The sequence below is a fragment of the Fukomys damarensis genome, unplaced genomic scaffold (genome assembly GCF_012274545.1).
Source record: "Fukomys damarensis isolate Sample0158 unplaced genomic scaffold, DMR_v1.0_HiC HiC_scaffold_9, whole genome shotgun sequence".
Lineage (NCBI taxonomy): Eukaryota > Metazoa > Chordata > Mammalia > Rodentia > Bathyergidae > Fukomys > Fukomys damarensis.
Genome location: NW_022900921.1, coordinates 40,469,776 through 40,497,226, shown reverse-complemented (window position 1 = coordinate 40,497,226; position 27,451 = coordinate 40,469,776). Strand labels below are relative to the sequence as shown.

General features: G+C 40.0%; 1 protein-coding gene across 1 annotated transcript in view; it reads left to right on the top strand.

Annotated features, from left to right (window-relative positions):
* Positions 1–6,313: 6,313 nt before the first annotated feature.
* Acoxl (acyl-CoA oxidase like) overlaps positions 6,314–27,451 on the top strand; it is a 315,344-nt gene continuing 294,206 nt past the window's right edge. The window contains 8 exon segments of the mRNA XM_033761482.1: positions 6,314–6,469; positions 10,010–10,027; positions 14,711–14,779; positions 20,249–20,335; positions 20,687–20,785; positions 23,932–24,046; positions 24,318–24,404; positions 26,203–26,275. Coding sequence (XP_033617373.1) covers positions 6,314–6,469; positions 10,010–10,027; positions 14,711–14,779; positions 20,249–20,335; positions 20,687–20,785; positions 23,932–24,046; positions 24,318–24,404; positions 26,203–26,275 — 704 coding nt within the window.

The window sequence follows — 27,451 nt, the reverse complement described above, 5'->3', positions numbered from 1 at the left end:
TTGCTTTAAACAACAAAAATTGATTTCTATAGGCCAGGGGTTTAGCTCAGTGGCACTGGTGCGTACCTTGCAAGCACAGGGTCCTGAGTTCCATCTCTGGTACAAAAAAAAAAAAGAAAGAAATTTATTTTTCACAGTTCTAGAGGCTAAGTCCAAGATCAAGGTGCTAGCAGATCCTATGTCTGGTGATTGACTATCTGGTGAAGCTTGTTTCTCATAGATTGTGCCTTTTCACTGTGACCTCAGAGAGTACCTCCTTCATAAGGGAACTAACCCCTTTTATGAGGGCTCCACCCATATGATCTAATCACTTCTCTAAGGTCCTAAGTTCTAATTCCATCACCTGATGATTAGGATTAAACACTGAGTTTAGAGAGGATGCATATATTCAGACCATAGTAATCTATCATCATAGTCACTGATTTATTGTCACCTATTTCACTACTGAGTTCATCAGTGAGATTCTTTTTTATTTTTCAGTTCTATAGTTTTCATTTTATAATTTTTTATAACTTAAATTTCTGTGATGAAATTTTCTGTTTCAAGATAATTTGTAATTGCTTGCTAAAGCATTGTTGTAATGGTTGTTTTAAAATCCAATGTCTAATTCAGCTTGGTATTGGTGTCCACCATTAGTGACAAAGCAAGAATCAAACCTGAGTGAAGTCCTTCCAGGCATAGGCTGTGTTTTTGCACGAAAACATTTTAGATGGCAGAGATGAAACTCCCAGGTCAGTTTAGGTTCACTGAGAAGTAGACTCCAAGTTGGGCCAGATGTAAAAGAAACTTATTGGGGTTGGGCCACTTGTGAGAGATAAAGGGAAGGGGGCTGGTTTGGTGGGAGAAGCTTGACTATTCAGGTAGGTAGACTAAATGCTGTGAAGGCAGAAATGGGAGAAAGAGTAGAGCTGGGGAAGCTTCAGATACAGAATGGCCTAAGATTGTGCCACAGTTATGACAAAATCTTTGTGGGCCAGCAGGAGCAGAAGTTGGTTATTGGCCCAACTCTAGAACCTTGGCAGGGTTAATCACCATTTGGGAATAGCCTAAGAGAAGTGTGTCTTCAGGGTGAACTCTGTGGTTAATTCAAAGGAGTGGCTATGGAGCAGGGTTTCTTCAAGGCAACTCTGAGCAACAATTTTCATGGCCACCACAGTCTATCCCTTGTACCCATCTTCACAAACTCTGCTCTTGTGGCACCCCAGACAATGAAAGTGTCTGCAATCCTTAAAGCTTGGCAGAGGAAGAAAAGCTATAATATTGTTTTAAAATAATCTTGTCAGGAAATCTCTCCTTTTCTCCTTACAACTGATCCTGTGTTACACACAGTGTACACAGCCCAATGAGATATAGTAGAGGAATCTATCTGTTCTCTCAGAGCCCCAGGTCTAGGAATTCTGGAAGCTTCACTCAGGGTCGTTAATGACTCAGTGTCTTAACACCCATTTTGTATCTATTTTGTACAGCTATGATTTAAGTCTGGGTGAAATGAGAGCTTTGACAGATCAGAGAATGAGGTTTGCCATGGGTCTCCCTCTGTTAAAACAGACACTTTGGGACAGGTAAGAGACATCATTATTTTTCATGTGTGCATTTTGTGTGTGTTTGCCTGGAGAGGGAGGGTGTTTGGGTTTTTTTTTTTAATTAAAAATTTTTTTTTTTGCTTTTGTGACTTGTATAAGCTCATTTATCTCACCCAGAGGCACGCAGACAGTGAGATCAGTATAGAGGGCAGTGATTTCTTCAGTCTCCTTTTCTGCTGTGCTCCCTATTAACCTAATGAAACCCCTTCTCTTGGCCCCCATACATTTCAATTCTCCAAACTTACAAGCAGGAGAATCAACAGAAGCAAAAAAATACTTATGCATAAAAACCAATATAATTTTAGGCATAAAGTTTAAAGAGCTGAGAAATAGAAACAAATCATTTTTACAGAACTTTAGTGAGACCTGTTCAAAGTTTATGAATCTTGTTTGTCTAAAAAGTGCCATTCTAAATGTAGTGGTATTATATCAATCAATTTAGTCCATGATAAAAAAATAAAGACTATGTAATTGGAGGTTTCCTTGTGATGCTAACATTGGAAGCTGTATATTTCAGCTGTGTGTAAACCCATTGCCACTTTATTTAGCTTCATGGCTTTCTCCACCTAACATATTACAAAGGAAAAAGGTCCTGTACACCTGGAGGAACCACCTAGGGGAGGGGCCTGAACCAGAGCAGACGCTGTTTAGGAGCTGGCTGAGAAGCTGGCTCTGTCCTGCAGAAAGCCTGCCTATTCTTTCCCAGCTAAGTCTGAGGGGAGAGTTGGAGGACTGAGGAGTGGGGTCCTCTGGAGAGCCTGGAGTAGTACCTTTCTCTGTTGAGCTGGTGGGGATCCCCTACCCTCAGTTGGCTATGCTGAGGAGACAAGGGCTGAACCCAGCATCTTCCCAGGAAGGAATTCCAGGCAGAGCCTTGCTACCAACTCCTGTTGAAGTCTGAAGCCTCCTTGAAGCAGACAAAGCCACAGCATCACCTTTTGATGGAGAACATGTGGAAGGATGCCCAAGTGGCAAGAGAAAACCTCCACATAATAGAGTGAGGTGTGCTTGCAAAGTCTGTAAAATCATTTCAGACCAAGCAACTTGGCAACAGTTTTCAAGCTAGTAAATTACCTCTCCATGGAATATACATTTAGAGCTCTAAATACAACCAAAAGCAAAGAATAAAAAATCCAACCGTCTTTGCTTCCAGACACTTTATCAGAATCCTGCCCCCACATGCATTTAGCTAGGGACTGGTGGGAAGGTGAGGATTTGGCATGAGGCCAGTATCCTGCTTCTTTAATCAGCCCAACATGTCTGTGGCTTAACTTAGTGTCAATACTCAAGACCTGGAAGCCAGAATTGATCCCTTAATGAGGCTTGCTAATTGCAGCCTGACCTGCAGAATCTGGAGGATTAGTCTGCATAATCCTGCTCCTGATGAGTGGTGTTGGGCCCTGGATCCAATTCTTTCTGTTTTGTAGCTGTCTTAGTGGCCTTAGGAAGCCTGGACAACTTTCTGTCCTGGGTGAGTAGGTATAACTCCTCCAGGAGGCACTGGTTTGGCCCTGGATGATCTGTTCAGTTCATTTCTGTTAATTACCTTGGCCCGTTTGGCACCTCTCTCTGTGTAAATTCTCAAAAGCCAGTGAACCTAAAGAAAATTAAACTGGTCATCAACCCGGCAGGCTCATCTTGTTGGGTGGATGTTATAAGACTCAGCAGCACATCTGTGTTTGAAGGCTCTCAAATTCCACCCTATAAACAGCTGGAGGAGCTGTCCTCATACAGTAATTGTAGAAGAAGTGTTACATGATTCATGCTGCCTCTTAATAAAAGTATTGAGTCATGGCTATCCTGCCTGTTCAGAGAGCATGCCAGGTCGCTCTATCTTTCTCTGGCCCCCATTTCATGCTGCTATTAACTTTCCTGGGTGAGCAGATGAAGCTGGAGGGAAAACATGTTGTGCAGTATGTAATGATGATGTTCTTGAGCACAGATGAGGAGGGAGGCTCATTCAATCCAGGTCTCCATAGACAGTGCACAGGCCAAGAATAAGCCATTAAAATATTTCCACTGTGTTTTCCCATCTGCCATCTATAATAGATTTGAAATGTTCCAATCATCTTAAAGGGAAAAGACATTATTCAAGACTAACTGCAAAGTGTGTGTGCATGTGCAAATGAGACATGTATGCAGTATGAATACCATTGTTTTACTCCAGGATGAGGCCTCTTGCACCTGTTTCTTGTGACATCACCTCTGTGCCCCTCAGGCAATAGATTTCTTATTCCCACAAAGATTGCAGGATGGGTCCTCTGTTGGGAGAGTCACTAACTCCTTGTATTTCCAGATAGGAAACAGAGGACTAATGTTGCCCATCTGTTTTGTGGTGGTGCTGAGGCAGGATATGGGAGTTTTGGGAGCTTTGTCCTGTGTGGGAGTATGCTACCCTGTTGTCCTTGTCCCCCATCAACTGGGGATTGAACTCAGGACCTTGTGCTTGTGAGGCAGGAGAGGTGCCACTGAGCAAAATCTTTGGCCCAAGGGGATCCTGTCCTTTGAAACTGAAAGGGGATGATAGTCTGCACCAATCATCACCAGACTTACTGAGTACATACTTTATGCTAGCCATAACACTAAGAAGTTTAAATGGATGATCCTGTATGCACACCATCCCTCATGATGTTCCTGTTTTACAGATAAGTAAACTGAAGTTGAGGAATTGGGCTGAAATTAGTTATATAATTAAGTTGCATGTGCAATTAGGAGAACACAGATGTGAGCCCAGATAGCTTTCTGAGCCCACTTCAATTAAGTGTAACTTACTCTGGCTGTATGTTCTTATCACCTAGAGGAACTTTCAAAAGTTTTGTGTTGTAGACTCTGGAGATGCGAAGGGAATTTGGTGAAAAGGGATAGGGGAGGATGGAGTGGAAGGTAGGGGGAACAAAAATGATCCAGATACAATATGTATATGTGCCAATTCACCAAGATCACAAACATATATTAATAAAACTAATGATGACAACAACAAAACCCACAAAACTCCTGTTGTCCAGGTTTTTGATCAAGCCAAACAAATCAGCATTTAAATCTTTAAGGTAGTCCTATGAGCATCTGAGTTTGAGTCCTGCTATGCTGCATTTCCTTTCTGGCACCCTGTGCTGTTTCACTAAAATTGGTCCTATTCAGCACTTGGCCCCTACCAATCATGGATCAAGGCTAGGCCCCAGGGACTTTCCATAGCAACACTTCTTTTCCCCAGAAGGGACCCAGATGAGGTCAGGTCTTGTAGCATAGAGAGGATTGGGATCAGACACCTAGATAATGAAGTACCCACACCTTCACTGCTCCATCCCTCCCCACCAACAACCATCTTCTCTCCCATCTGAGCCATGCTTCCACCATCCCATGATCCATGTGGGAGGGAGCATGGTGGGATCATAATTACCTACACCAATGATTCCAATGTATGAAGACCCCTGGGTGTTCTCAAAGACCTTTTTCAGGTTCTACCTGAAAGATAGATGTCCAGCTACCTGTGTGCAGCACTGGATTTTTATTATAAACCTCAGTGAAGACAGTGTATGATAACAGACTGGGTATAAATGTAGATAGAGGTGAGTCTTGCTATTGTCTATTAAGCCAGATATTAAGACAATTGCCAGAAAAAGTAAAACAAAGTTATTTTTTCAAGTGATTGTTTTTGGTTTTAGAAATTATGGTTATTTTTTAATAAAATCGTACTATTTACATTGACATGTAATGAGGTTATTGTTTTTTGTTTGTTTGGCACTGGGGATCAAATTCAGGTCCTTGTGCCTGTGAGGCAGGCGGTGGCACCACTGAGCTAAATCTGCGGCCCAAGGTTACTGTTTTTTAAAAAATGAATAAAAATGCTCACTTTTACTTCCTAAAATGATAAATTAGTAGATTTAATCTCCATAAAGAAAAGCCCTTTGGAATCTTTAGCAGTTTTAATAAAGGAAATCATACATTTTGAGAATCACCAATTTAATTTATCCCCAGTTTCCTCAAGAAGCTAAGCCCCAGAAGCTTGGAGGGGAAAATTGGGCTTTATATTTCTTTTACATTTACTATAATTATCTCTTATTTTGATCAGAATTTTAGATACTCTCAATTTGGAGTGTGTTTTTGTTTTCATACATAGAGTGAAGCCAGGTGGATGATCAGATCAATAATGGACTAATAGTCTAAGAGAGCTTGCCTTACAAAGCATCTGGGAATGGGGAAAATAATTGCTTTCCTGATTAACTCTTGAGACAAGAAACAGTCTTTCCTAGGAAGCACTTACATTTGAGATGTGGGTGTATTGCAGAAAATTAGCTGGGCAGGGATCATGCCAAAAGGCTGAGGATGCCTGCCTGCCTCTGGTCCTTCACAGCAGTCCATCCTGCCCAGACTCTTCCCTGTCACCCGCAAATACCAGTATCAGCCACCACTGGTCCTGCAGACCGTGACTGTTTATATCCCTTGCTCCCCCTCAGTCCCAGTACTGGTTCTGATCAGCTTACTCTGAGATCTTGGCTCAGTTGCCCTGGCCTTGGCTCCATCCTTGGCACTCTGGCTTCTGTATGTCCCGGAACCCTGGCTTTTCCTAGTGGGATGTGACAGGCTGCCCTAGCTCTTGGTCTTTTGTGTTGCCTTTGGCAGGAGTCTCTGTCCCAGCTCCAGCTCCACAAACTTGGACACTGTCCACTTGGCCTGCACTCTGGCTAGGCCAGCCCTGACCCCATGGGATACTGTGGGGGATTTGAGCAGAGATGACAGGATGGAGTTGTCTATTTATAGAAGTCCCTCTGTGTAGACTGGCGCCTGCACTGTGTTGTCATCTGTGATGGCCAGAGGCATTACTTGAAAGGGCATGCCAGGGAGTGATTGGGGACCTTCCCAGGGATGCCAGTGCAGCTGAACTCATGGTTCTGTTTTTTGACACAGTGACCATTCTGCACAATGAAATACTTTCATTTTAATGCTTAATTAGTAATCTTGCAAAGAAGCACTATATAAAAATAACAATAATTATTACTTGCTACCATTTGTTAAGTGGCTTCCACGTGCCAAGTGAGCTGATTCATTGATTTTTACAATTATTTATTGAGCTTCTGCTATAAGCAGACTCTGTTCAAAGGTCAGTGAACAGACTAGTCCCCCACAACCCCCAAACCCTTTCTATGTGAAGCTTACATTTTATTCTGGGAGGAGACAGACAATAAACAAATAAATAAATTTATGGTACATCAGATGGTGATAGACACTATGGATAAAAATAAAACATGATAAATCAGAAAGGAAAAAAATAAAATTATCTCTGCTGGCAGATGTTACAGTCTCATATATATAGAAAACCCTAGTAATTCCATTAAAACATTTGCTAGAACTAATACATGAGTTCAGAAAAATTGCAAGATGACATTTAACATGCAGACAAAATTTACATTTCCATTTTCTAACAATGAATAATTGAAATTGAGAAAATGATTTCATTTACAATAGTATCAATTTATAAAATTTAAGGAATAAACTTAACCAAGGGTATGAAAGACTTATAAATTAAGAATAAGGTATGCCTGAAAGCATTAAAGAAGACACAAAATAAATGGATAGCATCCATATATTGGGATGCTTAATATGGTTGAGATGTAAATACTACTTATAAATGCTATCTGTAAATGACAGATTTGATGCAGCAGTTTTTTTTCCAGAAATAGAAAAATCCATCTTAAAACTCATATGAAATCTCAAAGGACCCTGAGTAGCCAAAATGATCTTCAAAAAGAAGAGCAACTTGGAGGTTTAAAACTTAGTATAAGGTTATAGTAATCAAAACAGTATGGTACTGGCATAAAGACATACACATACAACACAGATGCAGAATGGAACTTTCTATATATGATTTCCAGTGAGAATGCCAAGACCACTCAATAAGGAAAGGGCAATATATTCAACAAATTGTTCTAGGACAATTGTATATGGTATATAAAACATACATAAAAATTAACTCAAAATTGATTGAAGATCTAAATGTAAAAGTTAAAACTATTAAGCTGTTAGAACAAAATGAAGGGAAAATCTTTATGATATAAAATTCAGCAATAATTTATTTGCTATATCAAAAGAATAGCTTTCAAAAAAGATGCAATTTATCTTAATTTGAAAAAAATTTAATAAAAATTTATACAATGAATTGGACAACATTAAAATTCGAAATTTTTATTTATCAAGGGCACTATAGTTTGAATCTGTCCCCCAAAGTTTGTATGTTGGGAGCTTAAGACCCAACACAACAACAGTATTGAGAGGTGGGGCCTTTTAGGAGGTGATTAAATCACCAGGTCTCTGCCCTCATAAAGAATTAATGATAAGAGAATGACTTTGGCTATCCCTGTCTCCCACCACATCCTATTTTGTCCTTGTGCCTTCCACGATGAAATGCTGTGGCAAGAGGACACTGACCAGATGTGAGCCCTCACCTTCAGACTTCCCAGCTTCCAGAACTATAAGAAACATGTCTCTGTCCTTTACATTTTACTATCTCAGGTGTTCTGTGACAGCAGCACAAAATGGACTAAGAAAAAAGATGCAATCAACAGAATGAAAAGACAGTCCATGGAATGGGAGGAAATATTTGCAAGTCATATATCTGATAAAGAATTGATGTCTAGAAGAGAGCCAGAACTCCTACAACTTAAAGACAAAAAACAAACAACTAGATTAAGAAATGGTCAAAGACTCAAAGAGAATATTTAAAGAGATTTGAGTTTAATGTAGGAATTAGATTTTGGATGTAAGTAGTATTTTGAAGTGCAGGGCATGGGAAGTCATAAGCATGGAGATGAATTAAGAATCACAAGGTTGCATGGATTTGCAAGGCATATGTGTTGACAGAAAAGAGGAGGCCTAAAGACTGACAATGGCTGGTGATGAGATGGTGAAGAGGTCAGGGAGGAATGATTAGAGAAGTAGGCTACAGGCAAAGCACAGCTGACAAGAATTTTGCATGTATGATCTTATTAGATCTTCCTAACTACTCTACAAAGTAAATTTGAAGACACTGGGAGAAATACTAAAACTTCCTCAGTATCCCTCAAAGTAATGAAGAGTCATCACAAGATAATAAAAAATACATGGAGGTCACACACACTCACACACACACACACACACACACACACACACACTCCTATCACTCAAAGGTAACTGGTAACAGGCTTATAAAAACCAACCTGGTCTTTTTTTGATGCATATGTATTTATGTATTTTTTTAAAAAATCCAAACAGGGTGGTCATAGTACAATGTTCTCACTATTTTGCCAAGGTTACAGGTTTCTGGTTTTGGAATCAGAGAGACAAGTGTCCACGTCTGTGTCCTGCACTGAGGATCCTATGGTTTTGGACAGATTTCTTACCTTTCTAGAGTCTTAGTTTCCTTTGCAAAATTTGGATGACAATAGTACTTGCCTAAAGGGTTGATGTGAAGATCAAACGACATATCCCATGTTAGCTGCTCAGACAATGCCTGGGCACATATGAGATGTTGAGTGAATACTCAGTGAAATTATTGTTTGACTATCCAGTTTATAAATAGGTATATATTCATCTTTCATAATGTGAAATAACTGGAATAATATTTTTTCATGTGGTAAAACGTATAAGCAACTATTAATTTCCATTAAAATTAGTATAAAATGTTTTACTTTCTGATATCAGAAAAGTAAGCTCATAATCAAGCTGGTAATGTCAATAAAATATATATTCATTATTGCATACTGTCAATATTGACTAATTGTGTGATTACACTACTAATTATAAAAATTCTTAAGCAGATCAGTATATGGTAGGAAGCATGTGAGGTCAAGAAAAGAGCTATTAAATTTAAGGCAGGAATTTGGAAAATTCTACATTGTCAGAACACTGCAGATAATGTCATGAAATGAAAAATATCACCTTCTATCAGACTTTCTGTCTGGGGTTTTTCTGTAGGAGTGAAAGGCCCCTGAGGGAAATAGAAGTACATGGCCTCAGTCTTTGTACTGAGTGCACCTAGCACTGTGCAAATACCCTATAATGTGGCCTCAGGAACAAGAAAGAAAAATAAGGGCCAGACATGGAGGCTAATGATAAGCTAAGATTTTCTTACAATGGTAACTGAAGTCATTGAAAGTTTTCATTATATTGTGAGGATGGAGAGACACACATAACATAATACTTTTGAAAATATCATAATGCTTTCATCAAAATTTACAGGTTGATTCAAAACATATATGGAAAGGCAAAGGACCTAGAATAGTTAAAATGATTCTAAAAATGAATGAAGTTGGAGGGTTCTCATTACATGAATTAATGCTACTCAAGATTGTGTGGTATTAGTAGACAAATAGATCAATGGAACAGAATGGAGAGTCTTAAAAGAATCCCACATGTGTTCAATTGATTTTTTTTTTTAAATGCTGCCAAGGCAGTTAAATGAGAAAAGAAATGTTTTTGTAACACATGGTGCTGGAACAACTAAATAAACATACAGAAAAAAGTTTAACCTAGATATCTACCTCATACTACACACAAAAATAATTTGAAGTTGTGGCTGGGGATTTAGCTCAGTGGCACTGCTCCTGCCTCACTTGTTTCTTTAGCAAGGTCATGAGTTTGATCTCTGTACCAAAAAACAAAAAACAAAACAAGTGTATTATACATCTAAGGAAAAGCTCTAAAATTACAAAGTTTACAGATGAACAATAGAGAGTGCCTTTTTGACTTTAAGTAGGGGTTTCTCAGGAAGGACTCTCCCAATGCTAAACATGTACAAGCAAAAGTTAGTACTTTTTTTTTTCAGCTTTAATTGAGTTTATTGGTACATTTTAGGGATACAGTATAGTTACATTCATTGTTGGGATCTTGTACCTCTACATGACAGGTCTTGATTCTCATTTTTTCCCCTTACCCCTGCCCTCCCTTCACCCCCTCCTCCCCTCCCAATCTACAAACACTTTATTTTCATCTTTTCATTATCTCACATTTTACAAGCAAAAATTGGTACTTTTTAAAATAAAAATTAAGAACTGCTGGTAATCATTTAAGAGAATAAAAAGGGCATACCACAAAATAGGAAAATTATCTGCAATGCATATATCTGACAAAAACTTGTATCTAGATACAAATTATTTGTACTCAAAATTATAAAAATCTCTAAAGCTCAATGATGAAAAGAACACACATTTTTAAAAATGGAGCAAAAGACATAAATATATACCTGTGAGTGGCCAAAAAACATATGAGAATACACTTGGTATTTTTAGTCATTTGAGAAATACATCTTTAAACAATAATGAGATGCTATTATACTCCCTTCAGAATAGCTAAAAATGGAAGACTGGCAATAGTGGTGAAGATGTGGAAAAACTGCCGCTCTCCTAATTGTTGGTAGGAGTGTAAAAAGGTACAGTCTTTTTAAAAAATGTTTGATATTTTCTTACAAAAATAAATGTAATCCTACTTTTCGACCTGGTATTCTTAAGGATTAACAAAAGAGAAATGGACACATATGTCCACAAAGTCTTGTACTACATACAATTATTATATCAACTTAGTTTATAATAGTCTTGAAGTGGAAATATCCATGGTGCTCATCCTAGTAGGAAAGTGAAAAAATTGTGGAATATACTATTCACAAAAAGGAAAACTGTGATATGCATAACAACATAAGTGCCTTATTTGCACAAGGGAGGGCCGATCCAAGAGAAAATACACTGTATAATCCCATATATGCAAGTGCATGAACATGCAGAGCTGATGGATGGTGAAGAAAAGAAAAATGTGGTTGCCTGTGGGGATGAGGACTTACTGAAGAGGTGCAGGAGAGAACCTGTTGCTGGAGTTTGGGTGAGGAAAGTTCATCTTGGTTGGCTTGATGTGTGATGCAGCTAGACAACTGACCAGAACTCATGTACTCAAACTGCATTTCACTAGAGGCTAATTTTACCTTAACATTGACATTGCTAATAATGACAGCAATAAAGATCATGGTGCCTAACATTTGGGTCATGGAGGAAGCTGGAAGTCCTTTTGGGAGGCTATTGCAATAGACCATCTGGGGGAGATGTGAGAAGTGATCAGCCTTGGAATCTTTCTGAGGGAGGGTCAGGGATGGTTAGTCCAGAAGGCAAGCACCTTGCCTGAATCCATGGAGCCCATTTGTTTTTACATTTTACTCTTGCTTCTAAGTGTTCTATGATAATTTGAAGCTCATCATAATATGTATTCAGTAGGAGTGAGAAGACATAACTAAAAATTGCAACTGGAAGATAGAAGAAGCAAAAATGCAGATTTTCACACTAATATTTAAAAATGAAGACAAGGAATCTCTTTCTGCTCAGAACCCTTGACTGGATATCTAACATAGATTGTCCATGGGATGCAAAGGGGACCATGTGGGTCTTTCAACATCAGGAGAAAGGAAGCTGAGACTGTATCTACCCAACCAATTGTGAATTGTGTTGATTTTAGTTGTGGAAGTGTATATATCTTTTACAGACTCTCTGATTGTATAAAACCAAAATTATACACTTTTGCAGGATTTGTAACAGAATATTACATCACAGAGTTTGAGTATGTGGAGGGTGCTAAAAGGATGTATTTTAGGAAAAACTATCTTCCTGCTGTGTGAGACAGCACTTATTAAGCAGAAGTATAAATAGCATATGCTGTAAGTTAGGGTAAAACAAAAGCTTGAATAAATCTCTAAAAACCTACATGATGATATGGAGATTGAAGTTGGTCTGGAGATATCAAGTGTAAATGAAGGCAGCAATATTGATATAAAAGGAATACCAAAAAACTATATTGAAGAAAATGTGTTTATTGGTTGATCATGATAAATATAAACATTCAATTACTGATACCAATTCAGTGGAAGAGAACTTGTCAATATTAAGCTTTCTTTTACTGGGAACAATTGATCAGTCAGAAATAGAAGAAGAGAAGAGAGAATTTAAGTGTGGAGAAGATATTAGAAATATATGACAGTAAGGCAGTCAATCAAATTAAGCCTAATTTTGGCTTTGGAACTTTGGTGTGATTTCTTGGAAAATGGACCAGTCCAAATGCATGCTTACATCAACATTAATGGATAGCAAACTTCTACTGGCATTTCCCATCTGATCAAATAGCAAAGATGGCTGTCTCGTGAAGAGCCTGGGGGAAGGAAGTAGTTGTAAATAATTTCTAGTGTTCTAAGATGGCTAAATTTGGGGTTGATTCTTCAGCAAATGTACTTGCAATTTATTTCAAACTAGTGAATAAAAATGACCACAGTTTTGAATATCACTAGTGACAAAATTATGCTTCTACATCAACAACAGTATATACATTAAAAGAAAGAAATATGAAGAAAACCATTACAATTAGAAAGTCTGGGTGATTTATGTACTTCTGATGATTTAGGTTTGACTAAAGCAGAGTCTGATGGTTTAAGGCAAGCATGAGTTTGCTGTTCTGACTGCAGATAGCAAGGTGAACTGGGTCACAGTGACAAGTTTGTTACCTGTTCTCTGGGAATATAGCTGGTGGTATAAACGGCTGGTGGTATGAAGGCTGGGCTGGCCAGAATCTTTAATAATGAGAGGTAATGAGGTGTGGTGGTGAGACACCCAGATGAGAATCTGGAATCTGGTTTTTGATCCTGGCCCACCTACTTACTAGGTGTTTCTGGTTAGACAAATCATTTGGCCTCCCTGAGCCTGGGCTTTTCCATCTCTTACTTAGAGGATCTGTAAAACAGAGGATATTTGTGCCCTCTGAAAAATTCTGCAAATATTGGCTACAGTTGTTTTTTATTATTGGCTAGTAACTAACTCCCCAGTGTGAGCCCAAGCTGGAGCCATGCAATGGCTTATGTTTGAACCTGGAGATATTTTAGGAAATAACCAATACAAGATGCATTGGGTTGGAGCCATGATAAGAGTCATACATTTTGACACTCTTCTGTTTGATAAAATTAATAATGCTTGAGAGAAATATTATAAAAGCCAGTGGGAGGGGAAAACATAGATATATTTGTGAGAAAGCTTAAGCCAGTGTGGAAACTGAGAGTGAGCCAAGGAAAGTTGGTTATCATCCTGCTGCCAGTGAGTCATTGTACACACAGATGCACATGGACACATATATACGTGCACACATTTATAAAGATGTACATGTTACAACATATACACAGACATGCACATGTGGATGCATAAATACACAAACATGCAGATATGCACAGATACATGTGCCCACACATACACATCAGTAAGAATAAGTTTTGCTGGCTGGGTCTCAGACAGCCTAATCAGTGAAGACAAATAACACTCATTCCAACAATGGATAATCACAATTTGATCACCTTCTCAGAAAATTCTGGGTGTCTCTGAAATTGTAAAATGAAACAGTGATGGTGTCTTAGCCTTATCTCATTCATTTTTTGCTGGTGGAGAAGAGTGTTTATCTAGCTTTGGGATTTGTTTATGTTATGAACAGTGAGAGAATCAGGCAATGAAAAGGCACCAGGACTTTGTGGTCTTTAAATCATTAAAGGCCAGAGAGACTATGCCTAGAAAGGAAGAGTATGGCTTTTCTTCTGTCTAAAATGTCCCCAAATCTTATCAATCCTCTGTGCTCACATCAACATTGTTACCTGGGCATGCTAGGGAGGAGTTGGCAGAATCTCGAGGGTCCCCAACCCTCACAATGAATGCTGAGGCCAGGGGTTGGTTGGGACCTGCCCAGTTAGGGCCAAGCACAGCCTGAGGGGCATCTGTCCCCAAGCTTCCTCTTGTGCAAGAAAAGTCTTTAAACCCTATGCACATGTGGTCAGAGACTAAAAAGTAAACATTGAGGAAAAGATGGAAACATTTACTTGGGTAGAATGATGGGATATTTCTTAATTTAAAATTGTTTTTATTGTGTTTTATTATAAAAGGAACATGCATATATTATAAAAATTATTTTAAAATGTGGACTTCAAAGGTTAGAAAACCTTAATATTAGGTCTGTGCTGTTTTTATTTGATTGTTTTGTTTTTTGTTTTTTGGTACCAGGGATCAAACTCCGGTCCTTGTGCTTACAAGGCAGATGCCAGAACCACTGAGCTAAATCCCCGGCCCTATGGTCTGTGCTGTTTTTAGGCAGAGAATGTTGCCAACCAAGCCCTTGTCATAGGAGACGTGCTCTCAATGGCAGACGTGGTCACTGGTGTGAAGGTGAGAGGCACCCCCAATCCTGCCCTTCAAGAATTCATGCTTATTTTGTATGGCAAGGAATGAAATTGCACCCCTCGAGTTCTCAGTCCACTCTCTGGGATTTGTGTTTGTAAAATGCTGTGCCTCATGGCACAGCCTTCACGTTCCTCTTTAACAAGTGTGCTTAATCCTCTTCTTTGTGTTTCTTTTTATATAGCTTAATTATATTTGTATAATCAATTATTTTCATTTACCTTAATTTTAGGAACACAGAGTCATAGTCATTTGTGATTTACTCTCTGGACTTAGATATTATTGCTAAGATTGATTTATCTTGTTGCAAGTCACAATATTTATTAAAAACTTTTTATTTTGAAAATTAAAAACTTTTAATGTTGAAATAATATTGCTTACAGAGAATTACAAAAAGAGTGCGTAGAGTCATGTGAACTCTTTACCCAGTCTCCCCCGACAGTGTCATCTTGGACAGTTCTAAAGCATTGTAAAACCAGGAAGTTGACATTGGTACAGTATAAATAGGGGAGGACACAGACTTACTTCGGATTTCACTTATTTTTAACATGGATTTGGATGTGTGTGTGTGTGTGTGTGTGTGTGTGTGTGTGTGTGTTTTAGTTCTATGCAGTTTCATGCCACATATAGAGTCAGTGCTATAATCATTTGCCCTGAGCCTTGTTTGACTGAAGTGGGGGGGGCAACCAGCAATTTAAAGCAACTTTAAGAAATATTTCAAGCAGTTGTACTATGTGGCCTTTATTTTGATCATGGTGCAGACAGAAAATTGCAGGGGGAAAAAAAGCCATGCATCAGCTAAGGAAATTTGAATAGTAGACACTGGGCAGTATTAGAGGATTCATAGTATACTTTTAGGTGGGTTTTAGAGTTATGTTTAGAAGAAGAGTCTTTATCTCTTATGGATGTGTAAGGAAAATGTCTTGATGAAATGATAAGATGTTTGGGATAAACCTCCAGATAACCCAGTGTGTAGAAAGGAAAAGTGGATGAGACAGGAGATGAAGCTAAGTGAACCACAAACTGGTCATTGTTACACATGTCTATTTTGTTTGGAAATTTTCATAATATACTTGTTTTAAAAAATATTAAAGCTGAATCTTCTAGAAGGAAAGTCAAGTAGATTTTAAGAAATGGTTCTTCGAGATGCTTCTCTGTTAACATCATTCTCTTGCTTCAAAATCCTTCCCACCCTTCTTTAAAAAACCCTCCCATCCTTGACATGGCCCATGGTCCTTGCATAATAGAACCCTGCTCCCCTTTCCAGACAAATTCTGTTTTGTTCTCCTCCTCCTGCAAACTCCTACCATCCTGGCCTTCTTTTGGTGTCTTTGGCACACCTCTGTGCCATCTTCACTTGGCCTTTCCCCTTCTTTGCCTAAGTAAACTTGACAATCTTCAGGTCCCAGCTGAAGTGTCCTTCCCTCAAGGAAGCTCCTCTCAAGCCTGATTTAAATCCCATCTACTTAGTAGGAGGGGGGTGAAGGGAGGGCAGGGACAAGGGGAAAAAAATGAGAACCAAGACCTGTCATGTAAAAGTACAAGATCCCAATGATGAATGTAACTGTACTGTATACCTACAAAGTACCAATAAACTCAATGAGAGAAAAAAAAAAATCCCATCTACTCAATGTCATCTGATTCTGTACCTTGTACTTTTCCATATTAGCAGGTACATATTGCTTCTCGGCCTTTTGGCTAAGATCAGGTGTATTAGGTACACATTTGAATCTCTGTATATATGTGATTAGGTACTTTAGGTTTCTTAGAATCACTGGAGGTCAAACTTCTTGAGGACTGCCACCCCTATATTCGTGGTACATAGTAGATATCAGTATATAATACTAAATAAATACATAAAATCAAAACAGGATAAGGATTTCTTACAAGGTTAAACATAGAATTACCATATGACTCAGCAATTCCACTAAGGTGTATATCTCAAATAATTGAAAACACATCCTTAGCAGCAGACACTTGCATGCCAGTGCTTATTGCAGCATTATCCACGATACCTAAAAGATGGAAACAAACAGATGAATGGATGAACAACACGCAGTATTACATACAATGGATGATTGATTATTCAACCATAAAAAGGAATGACATTCTGATACATGTTACACCATGAATGAACCTTGAGGACATTATGCTAAGTGAAATAAGCCAGAAGCAAAGGGGTAAATACTGTTTGAGTCAAGTTATATGAACTATCTAGAATGGAAAAATTCAGAAGGTAGAGTAGAAGTATCATAGTAGAAGTTATCAGAGGCTAGGGAGGGAGAACAGGGAATTATTGCAGTATGGATACAGAATTCCTGTTTGGAATAATGAAGAAGTTTTGTGATTGGATAGTGGTGATGGTTGCACAATATTGTGAGTGTAACTAATGCCAATGAACTGTGCACTAAAATTGGCTAGAATGGCAAGATATATATATATATATATATATATATATATGAAATAATTAAAATTTTAATTGTAATTGTTAATTTTGGTTGCTTCCTAATACACCAGTCATTGTGGGAGATTTTTTTTTCTTGAGCTTGGAAATCCTAGGCAGTTGGAGAAACCTGTGCAATGTGTATGAGTCTGGCCTGGAGATTTTGGTTGTCCCTTTTTTGGTGGTGAGGGTATTCATGAGGATGCATGGCGCGTGGGCTGGGAACAGCTCTTGTCAGCTCCGAGTGGGTCAAGTGGTCCTCCAGTCCTCCCTTTAGCCCAAGAGCGGCTGCTTTTTGCATGAGCTGGCTGTTGACTAGGGGTGGGGGTGGGATGGGACATCAGTTTCAGCTCATAAAGTTATCTGTCCCCTGTAGGCCTCAGTCCTTTTTCTTTCTTCCTCCAGATCTGTATTTATCCAGAAGTTCTGTGTTTCCCTGAGTGTTCTAGACAAATGTGGTTGCACTCATGCACCCACATGTTGGCAGGGCTGTGCTGGTTTTGAGGGGACACACAGGGATGGAGAAGGAACACCAGAGAGGTCACAGGGAAAAGGATGTTTTTTACAGGGGACTTTGAACCTACATTTCAGGTTGGGAGCCAGCCCAGATTTTCTGCCCAAAACATGTAAGCAAGCTAGAAGGATTCTGAGGCCGAAAGAAACATGACTTGTCTCCTTCCCTCCTTCTTCATGAAGACATGACTATTCTTTTTCCTTCTTTGAATCATCTTACTATTTGTCTTAGTCTGCTGGTATGCCCTAACAAAATATGGCTTAAACATAGATAGATTTATGGCTTAAACAACAGAAAATTATTTTCTCACGTTTCTGGAGGCTGGGAAGCCTGAGATCAGGGTGCTTGCAGGATTGGGTCCAGGTTTGGTCAGATTACCTGCATTCAGAGAAGATAGATTTAGTGAGGGAAATTCTCCACATTTTACCTGATTATGTGGACTGGGGTCATGCAAATGCCAACTCTGGTAACTGCTGTAGTTTTTTGCAAAACAAGTTCACTCACCCAGCCCAAGGCTTCTACTAACACAGCGAGTGAATGGAAGCTTTTAAAATGTGGATGAAACATTCTATTTTTTTCCTTCTCCCTTTCTAAAGAAGAGGAAAGGATTTAAAACCTAGAAAAGAAATATATTGTAAAGAACACATTAGCCACCGGCCAAAGAGATTTAAGGCTGGAAAATTCAACTTGCTTTAGTTTGTGCAAAATATTTTTTTAAACTTGAGTTTCAAGATGGCTTAGGTAAAAAAATATATATGATTGGATTGATTCCATTTTCCTGGCTGAAATCAGTACTATAATTTGTAGTGCGCTTTGTGATTCCATAGAGAAGTGTGCTGAGTAATCAGGGCATTAAGCATCTTCCCAAGAGATTTCAGGGTTCTCCCAGTGAAAAGCACTTTCTATGTGATTCATGAAGTTTGCCTGTCCTGATATCAGAGTGCTTTCTCTGGTCAGAGGTATTAGAGTCAGACAAATGCCATTTCATGAAGTTAATGCCAGGTTGATCACACATATACAGTGCAGGTGGTTCATTCATTGGTCAGCGATCCCAGAAAAAAAGTTCAATCTAAACTTGCCTGAGCAAAAAAGGCATTTGTTGTTGTAACTGAAAAGTCCAGGGTGCAGCAGGCTTTTGGTACAGGTGTGTGAAATCTGATCTCTCTCTCTCTGCCCCCTCCCCCACCCCATGTCCTTCCTCTTACCTCATCTTCCATATGTTGCTTTCATTCACCAGCTCATGCTTATGGCTGCCTGCAGTGCTGGCCCTCCAGACCTCCAGGTTCTATTGCATCAAAAATGAGAGCTGCTCCTTTCCAGTGATTCAACCATGTGTCCCTGTGGACACTTAGGATGGATCCATCTGGATTACAGGTCCATGCTGGCAGGCATCCTCAATGGCGAGGGGGATGGGTGCAGCTCAGTTGGTTCCAATATCACAGACTCAACCTAAAGCTAGGATGGTGTCAACATCACCCATATACTACTTGGGTTAATTCTAGGGGAGGAGAGATCCTTAGAGGAAAATTGGGGTTGTGTGGCTAGGAGGGAGAAAGAGAGCTAACCCACAAACTAGCAAGTGTCTGTATACTCAAGCTCTGTCTTTGAAATCATTCATCTTGCTTCTTTCAAATGACCTTGCTCTAGCTGCCTCTTCTTCCTCCTTCTTGTCAGAACAAATTTTCCAGGATTTATAAAAGATCGGGCAAAGTGCCTGACAGTTGATTCTTAGCAAATTCTCATGGCAACTTGATGAATTACTATTAGGCATCAAGTAGCTTGGGTTTGAGTCTCAGCCCTTCCCTCTTTCTGAGGATGTGGCCTTCATTCTCTTCCTCCTCTGAACCTTAGCACCTTTACCTGTCAAGTGAGTATGATGATGTTTTTCTCACAAGGTTGTTGAGGGAATCTATGAGCTTGTGTGTGTGGAGCTCAGTGAACAGGTGCACTTATCATTCATCCCTTTTGTCAGATGAAGAAATAAGATTCTATGTCTTTTTTCTGATATATCACACCCTTGAAGTGGCACTAGAGCCTAACCAGGCTATCTCATCCCAAGTTGTTTCCTTGCTCATTGTGCAGCATCCCTCTTTCATCAGCTGTGTAAACTTCAATCAGTGTTTCAGATCACTGCACCAATGCTTGTGCCAACTCTTTGTTGTGTGTCTTCTGTGGACCAGGCACTGAGCTAGATTCTGAGGAGACAAATTCAGAAAGGTCATTTGATGCATTCAACTGGGCAACCCTGAGGATAGAAGACTAACTGTGAACTTTGGCGGAGGGCTCTGCAAGAGAGAGACACTTCAAGGACATCTGTAGGGAGCAGCTGGAGCTTGCCAGTCAGGGAAGGGGAGAGGTATGGAAACCTGTCACTTACTGGGTCTAGGTGAGCCTTGAAGAACTGAGCAGATGCTTCCTGGATGGAGGTGGACCAGTGGGTTTAGTTGCCGTGAACTTGCTGACTGTTAGTAATAATGGTTCTTATTGTCCTTGTTTCCATTGTGGAGTGACTTACTGGTTATTTGGTGGTGCAGTCAGGAATCCTGAAAGCTCTTGACATGTCAGTAAGTGGCTGCAGCCACTGAAGGTGTGGCATGTACTTTAAGAAATGGCATCTTCTACAGAGAGCTTTAAACATGCATAGTATTGAGGTGTGTGGGCACGCACGCTCACACGTGTGTGTTTTGAAGGAAAGGAAAGCAAGACAGAATTGTCACTGAAAATCTCTTTCTAGATGAGAATTTTAAGGTTATCTTTTAAATTATTATACTGAATGTGTTATATTGTTAAGCTCACAGCAACTATTATTAGACTCAAGTTTTATAATTGTCTCCAATTCAGCTTTCCCTTTCTCACAAAAATTCTTAATGGTCTGAGAGGTCTGAAGTTAGAGACCATCTGACCAGTTAATTGCCTTCTAAAATCTGGTGAACTCCAGGAGCAGAACTACACTGGGATGTTTGCAATGACTGAGAGAGGCCACGGGAGCAATGTGAAAGCAATCCAGACCAAAGCTACCTTTGACCTTGTTACTCAGGTGAGGATTCTGTCTTTTGTTCCACTGTTCAGGAAAGCAAGGTTACCTGTATAGAGTGTTTAGCTTCACAGTCAATGGGCGTGCTACTCTGAGGAACTTGGAATCAAAACTGTTTCAGTAGAGATGGACATTAAGCTCAACCTTCTAATGCCAGCCAACACTTATATAGCACTTACACTGCACTGGGCACTACTCCAAGCTCCTTTCACGCAAACGCCATGTTGTTTTCACTCCTGACAGTAGCAGGTAAAGGGCAGGAAGTGGGTTTTTGTTGGTTTTCTCTGCTGTGTATGGCAGCACTCCCAGGGGTAGGGCTTTCTGATTCCCTTTATATGGTGCTTTTCTTCCTCCCCAGTGATCCATTAAAAACAATATTAAGGGGTTAATTGAGCATATACATACTAGGCAGTAAGTTAAGTACTGTATATGTGACATTGTGTCAAATGCCCTATAATCATATATAGAAAGATGTGGTTGTCCCTGTTTTACAGTTGAGGAAACTGGGGCTCAGAGAAGTTAAGAAACTAACTATAGTTATGCAGTAAATGAGCATGACTCAAGTTCAGATGGGGCCATTCTTGTCCTTGCAGAGTGGCTCCCCTGCTGGTTATGACCTGCAAACCTTACATCTTTTGGTTTTCTTTCCCCCTCCCAGCTGTGGTATTGAAGTCACCTTGCTACCATTAGTAGGGGAGAAAAACCATCCACAATTTCTATTTATTTGTTTCTTCCTGCAATTATTTTTTTTTCCACAAAAACAATTTCCTGTGTCGGTCCCACATTCCCCAAACAGCATAAACAGTTTAGCTACCTGGTGGGCCTCGGCAGCTGCTGCTTGCCCACAGGGACTTGTAGAGTTGCAGTCATAATGATGAGAAGGCTCTGGTGGGCGCTGTGTCCCCCAGGGGTGGGGAGGGAACAAGCCCATCACAAACTCAAGCCACTGAGAACTGACATGGTAGGGAATGGATTTCTCCCTCCATCAGGTTCTTGTTTCCTTTTCATTTCCCTTTTAAAATGTTTGAGCATATCTAATGAGCCCTCTCTTCCTCCAAGACTGTGAAATCTCCTATAATTTTTGGCTATTCGTTCCTGTAAGTTGTTTTTTGTTTTGTTTTGTTTTTATTTTTAGGGGTTTTTAATTTTTTGGCTAGTGGTATGGATAGTTAAGAGGTAAGAGAGAGATTTATTTTTATATTCTGTGCTAACTACAAAAATCAATAAGGTTATGAGCTCTCTGGCCGAAGCTGTTTTTATTTTAGTGATTGTAACACTGACCATTTTGCTGGCTTTCAACAAATAATTATAAGAGTAACCGGCACACATGGTGCGTGTTATTTAGATCCAGTTTTAACTCCAGCATCTTGGCTGATGCAAACTTTCCACATCAAGCATCTTGCCAGAAGTGACAAACCTCCTTCCCAGGGTGTATCAGATGTTCACAGGACGGGTGGCCTCCTGCTGTCTTCCCAGTCCCACCAGATCTTCTCTGCCAGGCTAGTGTCACTCCCCACCCCCTTGTCAATAAGCATCCTCCTACCCACACAGGTTATTTTGTTGTTGTTTGTTCCCACTGCTCCCAGTTTCAAGTACCTCCTCTCCTTGAAAAGTCTTAGCTTGCCTGATAAGCCAAGGGTGGCCTCCAGAGACTTCTCTTAAAAAGATTCAACTTGTCCATTTATGTTTCTGCAAAGCACTTGCACATGTTAAAAATTTCCCTGTACAAACAGATGTCAAAGAATGTTTTCTTAGGCCTCAAGACTGTATTTCTTGGCTGGAGGGAAAGTGCAGTCTTTATACTTTATAATCTGAAATCTGAGATAATCTGTGTGATCAATAGCTTGTTGATTTAGTACAGCCACATCTTCAATATTGTCAACTCCAATTAAATGCATGTTTCAGCTTTCTGCCATTTCCCCTGATCCAGAGCAGGTACCCTGTGTTCAGAACTGGCAGTAGGGGCCATCTCTCCTTGGCAAGAGGTTTAAGGACAACCCTGTGGTGAGCAAAATTAAGGAGAGCCAAGAAGCAAAGGGCAGCATTTCTTTTGTGATTCTTTTATTGGCTTCCAGAGAGTGGGAAAAAGATGGAGTTTTGAGCAGGAATGGAAATAAAACTGTGAATTTCCCCCACTTATCTTTACAGCTAGTGTTAGTTTCAGACTGTTTGGAGCTGTGGGTCTTGGCTATGTTATGGAAACAAATTGCATGGCATAAGATTGTTTCTCCTGTAAAACAGAGGCTCATTTACAAATGCTTCTATTTTAAGGGATTGGGTATATGAACTATTCTTTGGAAACATTTAATTACTCATTTGCCAGGAAAGTGGCAGAGCAGATTCTGAAACAGTCATCCAAAGTCTTTAATGAGTGATATCTTTCACAGTTGAAATTGTCCAGGTTGATATTCTGAGGAATGGTGGGAATAAGTCATGGCTGCACCATGACCCAATTTGGTTGGTTGCTATTTAATGAAGGCCCAACTCACAGGTGCAGAGGCATCCAGGGTCTGTGGATGGAAAGGTGGAGAACTGACAGATCTGCCCAGACGGCATGGACAGAAGAAATCACACAGATATGAGTCCTGCAACAATGTATCTAGGGAAAAATCATTGGAGGTTCTCTCCTTTCAGGAGAACCTTGCAGCTGGAGTATTTGGGACCAGGGATATGTGGAGTGCTAAATATACATCACCCAGGCTTGTAGGTTTTTTAAAATTATTATTTAAAAGTTGAAAACCATAGTATGTAGTCTAGAGAGAAAAGTTGATAATTGCAAAATGACTTTATATATTAAAGCCAGGCAGACTCAGCGAAACAGCATATACATCAGCCTGACATTTTTTTAAAAGTTCAGACTGGGAAGAAGAGAATGAATGAAAATTGACCACTTATTTTCTTGATTGGATTATGCATTGAAAAATCACTTTAATTTCAGTCATTTTTGAACTAGAGGTGGAAGGGAAATATGTGTATTGAAGAGAGGATACAGCAGTCACCTTCACCAGGCTGAGCTAGCCGACATTTCCATTGTCTGAGAAATCTCAGCAATGTGGGGCTAACTTTGCAGTGTTCATTGCATTGAGCCAAGGAATTGAAATGAGCATATAAAGAGAGATGCACTCTGTAGCTTTGCCCTTTCTGTGTAGGAGTTTGTAATTGATACTCCATTTGAAAATGCCCAGAAGATGTACATCGGAAATGCCATGTGTGGGAATTATGCAGCTGTCTTTGCCCAGCTTGTCATAAATGGAAGATCATAAGGTTTGTTGCCACCATGGAAAACTCTCTTTTTTATGACTGTTTTTCAGTGAGTACTTTCCAGTGAAAACAGAGCTATTATCTTGTAAAAATATTTCAGTAATGACTTTATCTCCTAAATAGATATGATGATGAAATGTATCATAACATTTTGACATTATTCCCTATTGCATGTAATTTGGGAATCAAAACCATTTGGTACTGTCCCAGGAAAGGAGTTAAGTTTTATTCATATTTTAGAGAGTTTAATAAAGGGTCTCTATGGCTTCTTCAGGGCCTCACTGTTTCATTATTCCTGTCCGGGGTGAAAATGGAAGCTTGTACCCGGGAGTGGCAGCTATTGATATGATGCACAAAGAGGGCGAGTTCCGGGAGACCCTTCTTCTGGGCTCATTTGCACCTCCTCGTCACAGCCAAGGAGAATCCAACAGCACTCAAAGAAGCAATGATAGCAGACCTGGCTGCTGTTTATGAATGTGCATTGATTTCATTCTCTTCCAGCTTCTCAGACTTCTAGGAACGAGGCAATGTTAGTGCCCACAAACCCTTGATGAGAATACTTAGAATTAATGTGGTGTGTTAGTCTGGGAGGGCTGCTGGACACTGACTAGGAGCTTTAGCAACAGCAATTTGTTGTCTCACAAGTTTGGAGGCCAGAGCCCTGAGGTCACAGTGCCCACAGGGTAGTTTCTTCTAAGTGTGGTAAGGTAAGGATCTTGTCCTGGACCCTGGTCAAGATCTCTCCTTGACCTGCAAATGGCCATCTTTATATTAACACATGTGCCTCTCTATCTCCAGATTTTCTCTCTCTCTCTCTTTCTCTCTCTCTTTTTTTTTTTTTTGTATCAGGGATAGATCTCAGGCAGGCACGGCACGGCACTACCGAACTAAATCCCCATCATCAAAATTTTCTCTTCTTTTTAGGACACAGTCATTTATATTGGGGCCCACGCTAATGACCTCAGTTTAACTCAACTGCTTTTATAAAGAATGTCTCCAAATAAGGTCACATTTACAGATATGTGGGTTAGGACTTCACCATATGAATTTAGCAGGGTAGGAGGTGCACACAATTCAGCTCATAATAGTCAGCAAGAATAGTCATGGCTGTGGGCCATCTTTGGCCAACATCAAGCTAAGCCAAAGAAAGGAACCCAGGAGAGAAGGACACAAGAGAGAAGGAAGATCATAGGAGAAAAGAGGGAAGTTTGGGGTCTTTAATGGGAGGATGTAGTCCCATTCCCAAACTTAGTGCTAACTGGCCCCTGCTATAGGGCCAGGGATAGGCTGCAGGTGGGTTTGTGCAGGTTTTAAATGCATCTCATGGGGGTGACTAAGTCCCTGGCCCCTTGACAGCACCTCATGTGTCAAGTGTTGCTGAGAGCAGAGGAGTAACTGTGCTCCTGTGAAGTCTTGCCAGACACTGAAAATACTGGCAATTGTAGAAAGTCTGCTTTGGTTTCCTTGTTAAGCGTATAATGCAAGCGTGTCCTTGTCAAGAGGTGATGTGCTAAATAAACACTTTTATGAAAGAAAGATCCCCCAGATTAAATCTACTAGGCTTTTATGCACAAAAGGTAGACCCTAAACTCTGACAACAGGCATCCTTAGAAAACAGGTCTGTCCTAAAGCAGGCTTTAGGACACCATGCCCTCCTGTGTCCTTGTGGCCACTTTCCATTGTCCTGTGGCCTTTGCTTGTACCAGTTTACCCAGTGTGCTAAGGAGGAAATACCCGGAGGGAGGAGAGGTCTCAGGTCTACATTCTTGGGTGGGGAATAAACTGGCTTTCCTGCCCTCCCTGTCTTCATTGTCCATTCTTTTTGTTGCCCTGGACTCTCTGTTTCTTAGGCAGTCACTGCTGTGAGTGGGGGTGTCGATGTTCCCTCTCCAGGTCTCCAATCCAAGTCCTGGATCCCAGGCAACACAGAAGCAGAAGCTCATTGTCCTCCATCTTTCCTGGGGAGGGTTACCCTGGGGGCCTAGGAAACAGATAACACCCTCACCCTTTACCCTGAATAAGAGAGTACCAACAGTTCTGGGTGTGAAATAAGGGACTTTGGAGTTTTAGGGGAGACAGGCCTGGGAAGTAGCAGGAAGCATATTTCTGATGCTGTGTAGATTTCCCCTGCAGCTGCAATTCATTTCTGTTCTCTCTAGGTCTGCACAGTGTGGATAATGGGATTTTAATATTTGACAAGGTTCAGATACCAAGGGTGAACCTGCTGAACAAGTGAGTAGTTTTCTCCTAAATGACTGCAGATGATCAAGTTTCTCCCAAGTGAGGCCTGGTCCTTTGGTCTCATGAGCTGCAGGCCCAGAGAGCTTCACCCTACCTCCTCCTAAAGTTTACTGACAACACATTTGAAAAGGTAGAGAAGCAAATAGAAAAAAATTAAAATTCTCCACCATGCTCTTTTCCAGATATAATAATTATTAGACTTCAATATATGTCTCTTCAGACTTTTTTCCATGCCAACATAGCTACTGGAGAGATTGGTTGGATTTTCTACCAAATGAGATCCACTTATAGATGCTATTGTTTAGACTTATAATTTATACTTTATATTATATATCAAATATTTTTATGCAACAGTGGACACACATAGATAGGCATTATCATTTTAATAGCCCTGTAAAAGTCCGTTAAATAAATGGGCTATAAATTATGTAATCAACCTCTTGTCACTGGGCATTTAGGTTGTTTCCCTTTTCTCCCCTACTATAAACTGATTATTGTGGTTGCCTCCTTTGTGGGTGGCCAGAATTAAGACATCTCCTTTCAGCTCAGGAAGCTGTTAAACCACTGCTGCTTTTGAGAATAATTTCAAGGTCCTTGGTGTCATTTCCCAGTGTCTCTCAGTGAGGCTAAGGTGAGTTCAACAATGAGGTGAAGACTGCTTTCCCGGGTGTGTGCAGAGGTGGAGGCCAAGAGGTTAATTAATGATGTTCTTTGCAGAGACTAAGAAATAACAATTATCTGTGATTTTTTTCTTAGGAATGGTTTATGAATTCTCTAAAAGTCCTGAGCCACATCATATTTAAATCTCTGGCAAAGCCGGCAATTAGGATATCAATACACAGCTCTTTCTCCCTGCTGTCTTGTGGATTATTTTCAAGCACTTTAGTAGTCCTTTTTTGTTTTTGTTGCCTGCAAGTTCTTCGCAGCAGATAAATGTGGTAGTAGGTGCCAAAAATTTGAGAAAAATGATGGGAAACAAAGTGAGAATGGACCAAATTCTGTTTGCTTTCCTCCCTGTGAATTGGTAGGAAATAGAACGAAACAATAAAAGTATGTTTGAGGGGCTGGGGATTTAGCTCAGCGGTTCGGTGGCCTGCCTTGCAAATGCAAGGACCCAAGTTCAATCCCCGGTACCAAAAAAAAAAAAAAAAAAAAAAAAAAAAAAAA